Source organism: Plectropomus leopardus, chromosome 8 (genome assembly GCF_026936395.1).
Source record: "Plectropomus leopardus strain MGB_pleo_1.0 chromosome 8, ASM2693639v1, whole genome shotgun sequence".
NCBI classification, from domain to species: domain Eukaryota; kingdom Metazoa; phylum Chordata; class Actinopteri; order Perciformes; family Serranidae; genus Plectropomus; species Plectropomus leopardus.
The window spans coordinates 21212134-21225339 of record NC_142183.1 but is presented as its reverse complement, the minus strand read 5'-3'; the positions used below and the strand labels follow the sequence as shown (position 1 = coordinate 21225339).

The window sequence follows — 13206 nt, the reverse complement described above, 5'->3', positions numbered from 1 at the left end:
GCTGTTGGCTCTAGTCTTTGCGGTGTGTTCAGGTGCAACTTTTTGATTGTGACATGGCGACTGTAAGGTTTGATGTGTCTGGGCCTTTACACAGATGTTGAGTCGGCACTGTCACCAACTCTCCTCCCAGCTTGAAGGTGAGACAACTCTGTACCCCCATTCTGCAATCACACCTTTAGTGCAGAGTGAGGTGGAATAATGACGCGACACTCCTGTCATATTCAGGCAATGTGAAAAGGACGTTAGATTTGAAAACGCTGTCACATCATAAGAAAGAGGAACAATCTCTTCATTTAAGAAGCCATACAGAAGCGGAAAAGTAGCATGAGAAATGTAACAAGCCCACGGGTCTGCTGTTTTATTTAGTTATTTATTTAACCATACATCACTGTCAGCTGCCTGGCTTTGTGTTCTCTCATTTGGTGGAGAAATGCTGCATTGATTTGCTTTTTTCCCCCATTTTTCCTTTTGGACAGACTCTTGTATGTCTTATTGTAGATACTTTTGTTCTTTCTTTTCTTCTGCGGCTTTACTCTCCTGTTTCTTTGCTGCTGCCCTCTTCACCCTCTTTAAAATTCTCCCTCTTTCCTCCCCCCATGCAATATCCTGTCCTTTCTCTCTTTTCTTTGCCTCAACCAATTCTCCTTTCTGTATTCCTTCCCCTTTTCTCAGCCCCTCAGAGCCCCCTCCCCTCTCTTCCCTCCTCCTCCTCACCTCTGCAACCCCCATACGTCTTTTCTGTGTGTCTCTCTCTCTTCTTCTGTGCTTCGCTCTTCTTGTTGCCTGTGTTGGCAAAGTGGCAGAAGGAGGCGGTCGGAGGCTAGCTGCATTAGCACCATGCATTATTCATGTGCCCTGCAGTCTGTGTGGGTCTGGGTCTTCTGCTGGCTTTTCACTGGGGCACATAGGCCTCGTGAAAGAGCTCTGTGTGCGGGACACAGGGCCTGATGGAGGAGCTGCACAGATGGGACTATCAATTCCTTGATTTCTGCTCTCTTGTAGATGAAAGCCCTGGGGGGTGAGCGTTTACTTCACAGATCAACATTCAAGTGCAAAATGAGGTGGTTTCCTTAGACGAGAACAAGAATGTTTATTCAGTGTCTCTACTAATTCAACAGCCGGGTTTCTCACAACAAAGCGTTCTCCAAGTGTGTTTTTCTCCCCCAAACCAGAGGCCAGCTAGGGTTTCAGCCATATCTGCCCTGATGTTCATATGAAAAACTTGTCCTATTTTATTATTGGCTGAGATCTCTGTCTGCCTGGCAGCGTTTCTCGCTCCACCACATCGGGATTCACAGTCTGTCCTTTTTGCTTTTAGAGAGCGCCCAGTAAGAACTGTTAACTGAACTGGGTGGTATGAAATTTTAATTTAGACAACCAGACGGAGATGGAGTGCCTCGTCTCTACATCGCCATGTGCTTTTGAGGCTGTGGAGGAGTAGAGAGAGAGAGAGAGAGAGAGTGAGAGAGAGAGAGAGTGAGAGAGAGAGAGAGTGAGAGAGAGAGAGAGCCTTGGGGACCAGAGGAGGGGCCTCTTGGAAAACCACAACCACATAGCTGGTCTGGACTCACATCTGCTTTGCTTGACATACTTTTGTGTTCACTCAGAAAACATCAACAACCGGAATACACTTCTGTTCTTCTGCTTATAAGAAGAAGCCTTGGTTAAAAATCCAAGGCAGATACAGCTGATCCGACTTGATAACTGCTCTCTTCACGCTTCATTCTAATTTTAAACTCGCCGCATGGGTATGCATCTTGTTTATGGGTTTTGACAACCAGGTCTCCCTGATAGCATGGCTCTGCTCTGCACAGGTGGCCGCACCTGATCGGGATTGGCCCTGATGATCACAAGGACCCCCCTCCACCTCTTTTCAGCCAATCCTGGAGGGGTTGCGGAGCTGATGTCTCAGAGGGCGAGAGGGTATTTGTGTTCTGGAGTCCTGAAGAGACAGGCCACATCACGGTGAGTCACACTCTCACAGTCTTTAGTTTAAATGTGGAACATTGTGCTGCTTTCTTGAAATATGTGGCCGATATTGGAGCTTCTGAAAGTGCTGGTGTCTTGAGGACAGAATGTCAAATCTTTCTCTGCATTTTACAGAAGCTTTAATCAATATGAAATTTGATAATGAAATATCTTATCTTCAGATATTATATTTAATTTATTTATACAAACTGTCTGCTTTTGTTGAGTTATAACGATGGACTGTTATTGTAAAGAGTCAGGATTGTAAACCCTTGGATCAATAGGATGTGCATCTATATAAAAAATGACTGGCTGCCTGCTGCTGCCCAGAGAGACTGTCATCGGAGACGACTACCTGACTCGGCAAGGACAGTGAGGGTGAGAGAGAGAGAGAGAGAAGAGAAGATAAAAGACAGAAGTGAGAAAGAAGGAGAATGACAGCAAAAAACTGTCACCTGACTCAGCATTGACTGCAGCACTACAGCACACACATGCACACCCGTACATCTGCTGCACATTCCACACAATGCAAAGAAATGGCTACACACATGATCTATATGAAGTTTCTTTCACTGATCGAACGTTGTGGGTGTGTCAATAATCACACTGTGCAGCTGTCAGCTACCTAGTCTCACTCATCCCTCCTCATCCACGTCAATCTGCCTCAATCCGGATCAGCGGGAGGTGCTAAAATGACACCCTGACCAGTGTGGGCCCGTGCTGAACGAGGGCCTTTAATCCTCTTAAAGGACAGACCTACACTGCAGGGTTTACTACTACTGAGAGATGCTAGTCATCACTGGCCTGCAACCAGCGACCACTTTAACAGAGCTGAGCTGAAATCTGTTTTAGATGATGATTGTTTAAACGTGCTTTATACAATACTCAGAGCATAAATATACCAACAAACAACTATAATTTGCACATAAAAGGAAACAAGTGGAAATGCCCAAAATGTGGAAAAATCTTGAAATGCAGCAAAAAATGTATTTACACTTTGGGGGACTGCGGCTGAAACAGACTCAGCAAATAAATGAGCTACGGACAAGCTGTACCCACATTGCATAGGCCACTGCACACTCTCTTCTTCGTCTCTGGAGGCTTTTAACAGCTTATGTTTGCACATAGGACTTTTAACCAGATTTTTTCCAATTTTCCAACAGCACAGAGTTGTAATAACTCTCTATTTTCATTGTCCACTGGACTTTCTGTTGTTATACATCTATTGTTTTCATTTATTTGCGGTTTGACTGACACTCTTCAATTACAACTCGTTGCACTCTCTTTTGCAGTGGCACCCGACTATCTATCATCCATCTATCCATCTATCTGTCTGTTCATCTGTCTGTATATCTGTCTGTCTAATCTATCGTATATTGGCAAAGCATCATTGTGGAAGCTTAGCGTCCATCCTCAGATCCACCTCTGTTAACAGCATCAACTCTGTCAGCACAGTTGCTGTTGTTTGTGCCGTTAGCACCATTAGCTGCTAGCTGGCTCAGCTCTCTCCATGTTGAGAACTGTGTGCAGACAATGTCGCTCAGACTCAGAGCTCCTTTAAAGAAAAAGACAAATTAAGTTTGTTTTCTATCTCATGAATACAACCTCACTTACAGCAGTACTGCTTGACACCCTCTATTGATTGCAATGCAGTGTTTATTGTTTCCCCATAAGTCAGAACTTCAAGTACAATAGGGTGATTGCACTGATGATTTAGGCTTTTTTTAAATGCTCATACATGTGTAGCAGAAGGCCATAAAACTGTTGTCTTTCTTTTAAGGTCTTCACAAAAATCTTGGCTTGCAGAGGTTTTCCTTCATATTTCAGGGAGCTGATCAAACTAAGCTCTCCGCAGCTGGCTGCTGAGGCCAAGATACAGATCATTAGATTTCAGGAGCACATTCATCATCGTTAACTGTATTGATCAGGTCTGGGTCGCTACTCTTTCGCGTCCCTGACAAAGTTTCCCTCCCTTTTCTCAGCCACATAGTCTAATTCATAGCTGTGAGCAGCAGATGAAGTATATCACAAGTCAGCAGTAAAACAATATCTTATCAAAACAGTATATTATCACTGTAATGCTGCAAACAAATTAAACAGATACTTCAAATAATCAAAAACACATTGATATTTAACTCCACAAGACACCCCTGCCCTCTAAAATCTCTTTTGCTGTTCGATCAAACACAGAGGAGACATGAACATAAATAATGCAGCACGTTTTATAAAGTAGATTTTCAGGAAAAGATAAACCCTGTTAAAGAATCATCCGCAGCTTTACAAGCTCAATGCCAGCGTATTGATTAGCTGACAGAAACAAAACACAGTTGAGGGGAGTCGTAAATCTTGAGATTTGGTAAGGATTCAATGCTGACCAGCTTTGCCTCCCTGGGGTTTAACTGAGTCCTCCACTCTTCATTATGTCGCCCAGTTTAAAGGGCAGACCAAGCAGAAAGTGCACAGCTGCAGATTTGCAGTGAACATGCAGATTGTGCCATATTTACGTTGAACTCTTTGTAAATCTTGTTATTGTGTGATGGTACAGTTGTTGTTGGGAATCAGGTCGTTTAGGCAAATGCGTGTGACATGTGTTGTTGTTCATGCTGAGTACACTCCACCCCTCTCTTTTTGTCTCTCAGCCTTCCCTGCTCTCTGTTCACATATCTGATTATTCATCGTATTCAAGGCAGCCTACATGCTCGGAATATAAAAACAGAGCCGGCGAGATGCAAATGTAGCTGAAGCACAGTCCAACAAGACTGAGCTAAATCCTGAACACTTTCTAACTTATTTTCTCTCATCAAATCCTTTCATCTTCTTCCCACGTCCTCCTTTTCTCTGTATTTGCTTGTTGGGATTATGTAGCTCATATCCGTCTCTCTCTTTGTCTCTTTAGATAAATGGAGGAGAAGGAGCGATGTAGGAGCAGGTCTCCGGCTCGGAGGGCCAGTCGGGTACAGCAAGTGGTGGGAACAATAATACGACGTACCCGAGAGTCGCTTAGCAGGTACAGAAGGGGCCATAGCTTGGGGCAAAGATCCTCTTCAGAGTTTAGGAAATGTATGTTACAGGAGGAAGTGGGACTGAAAAATTCCCCTCTGATGTTGCTCCAATATTTTGGATCTGTGTTTGAAAATGGAGTAGATTTTGATGGGAAAACAACTGAGTATGCAGTAGAAAACTTTGGCACCACACAGCCAATAGTAGCAGAAATGCAGACCCTACATAAACCACTGCGGCAACAACAACTTATATAGTAAAAAAAAAACAATCCAGTTTGGGGGAGAGAGTGGAGAAAACAGCACCATCCACTTCTAGGCCTGCTGCCAGATTCTGTAATAGAGACGAAAGGTGGGAGGTGTGGTATATATCATTTAAGATAAAAAAATATATACAGCTGTACAAGTGGCGTTTTTAACTGAGAAAAAGTGGTATGATAGAAATCTCTTTTTAAAAAGAGAAAAAAATGCCTCAAGATCAGGAGGAAATGTAAAGAAAAAAAAAGTAAAAAGTTGGTTTCTGAACCTGCCATGAACACACACAACAGATCCCCTCCCCGCACCCACGCATTCAGACGTATAACATATAGTCGAGTACATATTCAAAAACTGACTGTACCTCTCTTACACACAAACACACGCCACAGCTGACCACAAATATGCTCTCAAAAGCCCTTCATTCCCTTGTTGTTCACTGAGTGTTTTCTCAGAGCAGGCGGTACGGAGGAAGCCCAGTAAACTCCCTGTTTGTCATTCTCTGGGAAAAAAAGTCTCACCATGTCACAACCAGCTGACCAGGACAGTAGGCCTCAGAGAGGATGTCACTGATTTAAACACAACATTCGCAGTGTATTCCCAGGATGCATTTCAGCTTATGATGTATACCAGTTTATATGAATGTGACCTCTGTTCTCTGTTTCCTGGTTCCCAGCTACATGGCCACATACTGAAGGTCCCGATGATGTATTGCAATAACTTTATTGATCTGAAACTTCTGAGAAAACACAATCGTCAGGTCAAAATTAAAATGTTTACTATACTTTGATTTATGTTCAAATACCTGAACAACTAACATCATTCCCATCTCTAGGGATGGGGATTGAAACCTGGTTCTATTGAGGACCTGTTTCTGCTTTTTTCAAAACCCGAAAATAGATAACGTTTGGGCTTATCAATACTGCTATTGAGTCCCGTGGGTCCTATGATGTAACATTACATCTGGAGACGAGTCACGTCATTTAAATGCAGTTACTGGTCTGCATACATCAACGGTGCATCAAATCAAACCTAAATGCAGTACCTTCGACTGTCTTCAACCCAGTCAGCTGCTGCTGAGGCACAGCCCGCACACTCTTCATCATCATCATCCACTCAAAGCAGCAGTGGTAAGCACACCCAAACCTTGTGGCAAGTCCCGCCAGTTAAAAATAGTAATCCAATGTTGAATACAAGTTGAAATTGGCAGGACATCAGCTGGTTAGCAAAATAAGGTTTCATTGTGATGTGTTCAAATGTAACATCAAGAAAAGAACATTTATTTTTTGGTGAGAAGCTTGAATAATACAGCTGTTTGGGTGAGAAATTTGTTCTCTCCGCAATGTTAAAGAAACAGTCACTTGTTAAGCAATAGAAGCAAAAGCAGGTCTGTTAAAAATGTACTGTCATCCTGTTTTCCTACCAAATAATAGAAAAGTATTGGCATCGATAAAAACTTGAATTGTTAAGGGGTCTCAATAATGGTATCAATAACAATGAAAATTAATGATCCCCATCCCTGTTCCCATCTGCCTTAGATTTACTTTCTGTTAAGTGCTAATTAGCAGAGGTCACAAGTGTGCAAGTAACAAGCAAGTCTCAAATGTTAACCTTTTCTGAGAATATCGTCACACATGAGTCAATTTTGGTGAGTAACCATCACACATGGAAAGCAATTTTGCTGATAAGTACTGCAAAATATGGTGTTATTGGTGCATTTTTTTTCTTATGTAATCTTTAATTTGCATTTTCCATGGCCAATATGATACAAAATCAGCTGATAAGACACAGCAACAATCAACGACTCCTCCAAACATACTTCTTTGCTAATGGTTGAGGCTGGTACTTTGTTCACCAAAATTGAACTCCAAGTGATGCGAAGACACAAATAAGCTTTTTCACTGGAAGTAAATAATTTCACCCCTGTGCTCGGAAGTGAATGGGGGACGAAAATTAAATAACGTTAATGTCGTTCATGTGTGACCATACCCTTAACCTTCAAGTCTCAAAGAAGTTACTGTGGTTTGCATCTAGCAAGTCAAGTGGAGTCCCTATAAGCCAAGTAATTGTTCAGGTCAAGCAAGTCACATATGAAATTTAGATGATCTGGTCAAACTTAAGTTTTCTAGTTTTCTATTTCTTGACCAGCCCTGTCCCTGCATGATTGCTGCCTCATGCATTAGCCTCTGCTGGTCTGCCGATCCGTAGAAGGCTGCCATGTTGGTGGACACTGCACTAGAAATCAACCAATTGTTTCAAAAACAAAACTGTTTTTCACATCTATAAAAATGCAGATATTAAAAATGTCAGGTCCTCTTTCATTGTTAGTCTCAAGTCTAAGTCAAGTCTCAAGTCATTAATAGCCTACAAAGTCAAAGCTCTACCAACTGAGCTACTCGGCGCCCTAAAGTTGTGTCTTTTTAATCAGTGTTTGGCAAGAAGTGGGTAGGTTTGAGACTGACTTGAGTCAAGCCATGTGACTTCAGTCATCTGCTAATTAGCAAGTGTTAGCATATACATTTTGGTTAATATGGTTAAAATGATATCTTGTAAACATGAGCATGTTAACACATTTTCATTGTGAGCATGTTAGCATGCTGACTTGAGTATGTAGCTCAAAGCACCGCTGTGCCTGTATAGCATCAAAGAGCAGCTAGCACAGCTGTAGACTCTTGTTCTGGTTGTTTTATGGTGTCGTAGACCTGATAAGATTAGTTGATTAATCAATTAGTTCACAGACAGGAAATTTACTGGCAACTTTGATGGGTAATCAATAAATCATTTGAGTCTCCTTTCAACAAAAACCCCACAGATTCCAGCCTGACATTTGTGTATTTCCTCCTTTTGTTCTGTTTTGTATCATTGTGAACCAAATCTCTTAACATTTTGTACTGTTGTTTGGATAAAATGAGCTGTCTGAATATGTTACTTTGGGCCAATTGTGATTGTGTCCCACAATTTTCTAATTTTAAAAACAAATGACCACAATGAAGTTGATTAATTGAGAAAATAAATGGCCAACTTTGAATACTTTCTAACAGCAGACAATGCCTAACAGAGGGGAAAATTATTTGTATAAGAATGAAAAAAAAAAATTTCTGTACAAAGTGATGGAAGTTGTCTTTTGATGACTGCAGTGTTGTAGTCTCCAGACAGGTAACCTGTTACCCTGTTTGACCTCCTCAGAGAGCGGTTGCTAGGTGATGGGAGGTCACAGCGCTCCAACAGTCTGTCCAATCAGAACTTCCAGGCCAAGCTGACGCTGCAGATCACCAGGGACCCGGTCCTGGACAGCAGCACTGGACATGGCTTCATCCTCACCACAAACGCACCCCTGCTGGTCAGGGATGTCGCCCCAGGTACATGGTGTGTGTGAGTGTGTGTGGGTTAGTGTGCAGCGTGTTTGTCTAGGTGGATAACTGCAATTTGTTTTTCTGCGTTCTCTGCAAATGGCCACCTGCTTTATACAATCGTGCACTGCCTGCAGCAAGATAGATTTATACTCTCTCTCTCTCTCTCTCTCTCTCATTCTCACACAAACAAACACACACACACACACACACACACACACACACACACACACACACACACACATACACACACAGACTCTCCCCTGGAATTCAAACTGCACGGCACAGTGCCAGAAAGCCACAGAAACAACACAACAGAGCCACCTGCTCATCCTTTCTAAATTCAATCACTTTTCATTTAGGCAACTTTGATAGGAGAGAGAGAGAGAGAGAGAGAGAGAAAGAGAGAGAGAGAGATAGAGAGACACTGATCCATTACTTTGATGTCTATCCTGTAAAATAAGCTGATAAAGTGTCCCAGCTTGCCACCAGTCCTGTAATTGCTCTGTGCTGCCAAAAAAAGAGAAGTGATAACAGAAGACAAGATTTTAATAGACAGCAAAGATGCCAGTATGAAGACGAGACAAGACAACAAGCAAAGTGCAAATATGGCAAAACAGAGCAAAATAAGGAGCATGATAGTGTGCAGAGTGCAGGAAGGGAGGACGGGTGACGCCTTTGGGTGTGGGAGGAGTCCGCGAGGTCATGGCGATGAGGGGGTGAATGTGAGGGGGAAGTGGTGGATGAGGAAGAAGGAGAGAAAGAGGAGGAAGGGAGGGGACTTGAAAAACCGCACAGATCAGGATATTGGCAGAGCTGACATGAAAGCTTGACAGGGTAGTGGTGGGGGTTGGGTGTGGGGTTGGCTGGCAAGAGAGAGGGTATGTGTGCAAGTGCAGCCTGTGTGTGTGTGCGTGAGCTTGCAAAGCAGTGTGGGAGGCCGTCAGTGGGTCAAAAATCAGGGACAGACGGGGCTTTGCCAGTCAGTTGGGTTGTGCGAAAGTATGTGTGCATGGGCGTATGTGTTTATGCAGACATACACTTAGTATGTTTATGTGTGTGTGTGTGTGTGTGTGTGTGTATGTGTCTGTGTTTGTGTTAGAGTAAGCTGAAACTGCTGTGCTTTAGTCGTGCTCTCTTGCCTGAAGACAAACGAGTATAAATAACCAGAGAAAGCAGAGCAGAGCCGGGCTGGATGAAACCCAGAATAACTGTAACCCCTCACATCCTGGCGAGCTCAGCTGAACACTGTTGAGTCAGCCATGTTGAATAACCATATGTGTCATTTTGTGAGTGAGTGTGTGTGTGTGCCTAAGTTGGTGTGTATAACTCCCTTTATCTGAACTGAAAGTGCAAGCCCACGTGTGCAGCTGATTTATGCAAGCACTCACTCTTTTCATTGTGTGTGTGTGTGTGTGTGTGTGTGTCTGTGGGTGTGTGTCTGTGGGTGTGTGTGGGTGTGTGTAGGGAGTCCTGCAGATGGTATACTGTACCCAGGGGACCAGGTGCTGCAGATTAATGATACAGTGCTAGAGGATTTGAGCGCAGAGCAGGTGGAAAACGTCTTAAGGTGAGAGAGTAACTGCAGAGATATCTATCTATCTATCTATCTATCTATCTATCTATCTGTCTATCTGTCTATCTATCTATCTATCTGTCTGTCTGTCTGTCTGTCTGTCTGTCTATCCATGCACAATATTGGATTTTTTGCCACTACTCTCTTAATTCCTTGCCTAATTTTAGTGATCATCAAGTCTCTTCCGTAGTGGCATTAACATCATATTATGCATACTATCATCATGATGGCCCACCAGCAGATGGAGACTTAAAATACAGTGCTTTTTAATGTATGTAATATTCATTCATTGTGCAAAATGAGAAAAATACTTCAACTTTGGGTTGATGTTTAAAAAAAATACCAGTTTGTCATGTTGGTAGAATTAAGCATGTGGGCCGATACCGATATCTAATCTTAAAGCCGATATCGTCCGATACAGATGACATTCCGATATTATCATGCATCCCTATTCTATTCTATTCCATTCTATTCTATTCCATTCTATTCTATTCTATTCTATTTTTCTGGATGATGAGAAGCCAGTTCAGTTACTGGGACCAGTATCATGCTACCAGTGTGTCTGGTCCATCCAGTGACTAAATGCATTGTCATAGTTGTTTGCTGGAATGCATTCCTGAGAGTTTGTGTTGATGATAAATGCATGAGTGTGTGTGTGTTTTTGTGTGTGTGTGTTTGTGTGTGTGTGTGCGTGCGTGCGTGTGTGCGCATGTGTGTGTGAGAAAGGCTTAACAAGTTAAGGGCAAAGGTCAGAGGAGAAAGTGCTTGCTTGACAGCTGGACAGAAGATAATGATCTCTCTTGTGTGCATGTGCGTGTGTCCATGTGTGTATTTGTGTGTGTGTGTGTGTGTGTGTGTGTGTGTGTGTGTGTGTGTGTGTGTGTGTGTTTATTATTTCTCCACCCAGGGACTTGGAGGATTGTATCAATGTGACTATCCTGCGGCACATGACAGTGAGTACAAAGAAGGAATTGATGACCTCCTGTTAACACATTCACGAAGAGTCACCACACCATCCGTCATTAAAACATAATCTCTGTGTGTTTCCAAGCATGTGACTGTGAACCCTTGTCTCCTGACACGATTAAAGGCCTTCACATTTCTTTTAGATCGTGATTTACAAATATAAATTTGTGCATGTCGACCACTTAATCATGGCTTAGTGTCTCAACATTTGTTTCAGAAGTAATTGTCCTTGCACTTGTTTGAGCTCGACAACTGTGTGATTCTTTTGGTTCAGCCCTTGCATAATAGTGAGGGTGCATGTCTTTGCGTTGCAGAATCCCAAGTCATCCATCATGTCGGCAGAGAAGAGAGCTCGTCTGAGGAGTAATCCAGTTAAAGTGCGCTTTGCAGAGGAGGTGGTGGTCAACGGGCACACTCAGGTAGGGAAACACAGGAGGAAGGCTGTTGTGATGAATGGCCCTCATCTCATCATCAACGTTTTTGGACTTATTTTCTGTCGAGCTCCCCTTCTCTATTTTATCTTCCCTCATTTGATATCGATTCCTGTCTTATCACAGTGATATCTTTCTCTTCTCTCCACCAGGGAAACTCTCTTCTCTTCCTGCCCAATGTCCTAAAAGTCTACCTAGAGAATGGGCAGACCAAGGCCTTCAAGTTTGACAACAGCACCACTGTCAAGGTGTGGACTAAAAAGATATTTACGATAACGATATTAAAACTAAGACGAAAGAGGTCATTTTACCAACAGTTAAGGATGTTTGCACTAGGTGGAAACTGAAAATGGAAGTTCAAAAACCTTAAAAGGCCATAACTGCCACACTACTGGGTCGCATTTGATGAATCTCTAATGTCAAATGGGTAATTGGATGATGCATCTCATTACTGGTCGCCCCAAGAGGTGGCAGCATCATTCTTAGGCAGCTGACATATTTGTCAATAGCAGTGCACTCTGTGAAAGCCAATGAGAGGAAACTTTCTAAATGTTTGTTTATGTGACAAAACAGAAACAAAGTTGAACTAAAAGAGCACTCGGAGAGCGCATACCTCCACCAAGGCCAAATGCCCTACCTTGCATTGGTTCTCTTTGTTCGCAACTTTTTTATTGTTTAATATAGGTAATAAACAACAACATACTGTACACACACAAATACACAACAGTTTCTGCCCACCCCTGGCAGCAACCCAATCCACGTTACAATTGGCCTATGTAGATCAAACTTGAGAAGAAAATAAAACATTTTTGAGGGTAATAAAAAAAAGAAGAAAAAATATATTAGATGATGATAAAAATAATAATAAGAATAATAAATCTTCATAAAAAAGAATAATTATAATAATAATAATTGTCATGATCCTGGGTTTTTGTTTATATTCTGTTATAGTGTGTTCGTCTTTTCTATTGTTTTTCCTGGTTCATTCGTGTTTTTGTCTCCAGTTATATTTTGTAGATTCACTTTGCATGTGTCATGTCTGGTTTTACTTTTTGTTTTGTTTTCCTGATTGGTTTCACCTCTCCCTCACTACTTTTACAGTCCACTCAACTATTCTCACTTTCCCTTGTGTTTTTTTCTGTGTCCTTATTTCCTGCTGCCTTTGTCTGTTTCCCCACTGTGTTCTGTCACACCTGTCTTGATTGTCCTTCCCTAATCACGGAGTCTTCCCTGCACACCTGTTCAGTTTTAGTCTTGTGTTCTCCAGCCTCGTGTTCCCTGCAACACCTTTGTTGTTAAAAAATCCTCGTGTTTCTCGCCTTTTGCCGGTGCCCCCGCCTACTCCACCTGTGCCTCGTTCCTCTGATTACTTCCCAGTGTATATATACCTGTACTGTGTCTCTCCTCTTATCCTTTTGTCAGTTCTTCTGTGATTGTCAACTCTGAGTTCTTCCTTTTGCTCCTCATGTGCTCCTGATTGGTTTCAGTTTAGTTTTTGATTCGCGTTTCTTTTGTTCTATGAGTTTTGGTTACCTGCTAGTTTTTTGGTGGTTTATCAGCATTAAAAGCTTGCTTTTTGTTTGTACCACCTATATGCTTTTTTGTCTTGCATTTGGGTCCTCATCCTAAATTATTCATGACAGAACGAAAATGCACAAAGA

The 13206-nt window shown here is 42.3% G+C and overlaps 1 protein-coding gene across 5 annotated transcripts in view; it reads left to right on the top strand.

The window, feature by feature from the left end:
* The window catches only part of frmpd1b (FERM and PDZ domain containing 1b), a 38476-nt gene that overhangs the window by 11719 nt on the left and 13551 nt on the right, over positions 1–13206 (top strand). For all 5 annotated transcript variants that reach the window (XM_042493059.2, XM_088081136.1, XM_042493058.2 and 2 more), the window contains 7 exons: positions 1815–1965; positions 4865–4975; positions 8409–8581; positions 10040–10142; positions 11056–11101; positions 11429–11533; positions 11698–11793. In XM_042493059.2, the coding sequence (XP_042348993.2) occupies positions 4869–4975; positions 8409–8581; positions 10040–10142; positions 11056–11101; positions 11429–11533; positions 11698–11793 (630 nt within the window). In that variant the 5' untranslated portion in view covers positions 1815–1965; positions 4865–4868. The remainder of the gene's footprint in view (positions 1–1814; positions 1966–4864; positions 4976–8408; positions 8582–10039; positions 10143–11055; positions 11102–11428; positions 11534–11697; positions 11794–13206) is intronic.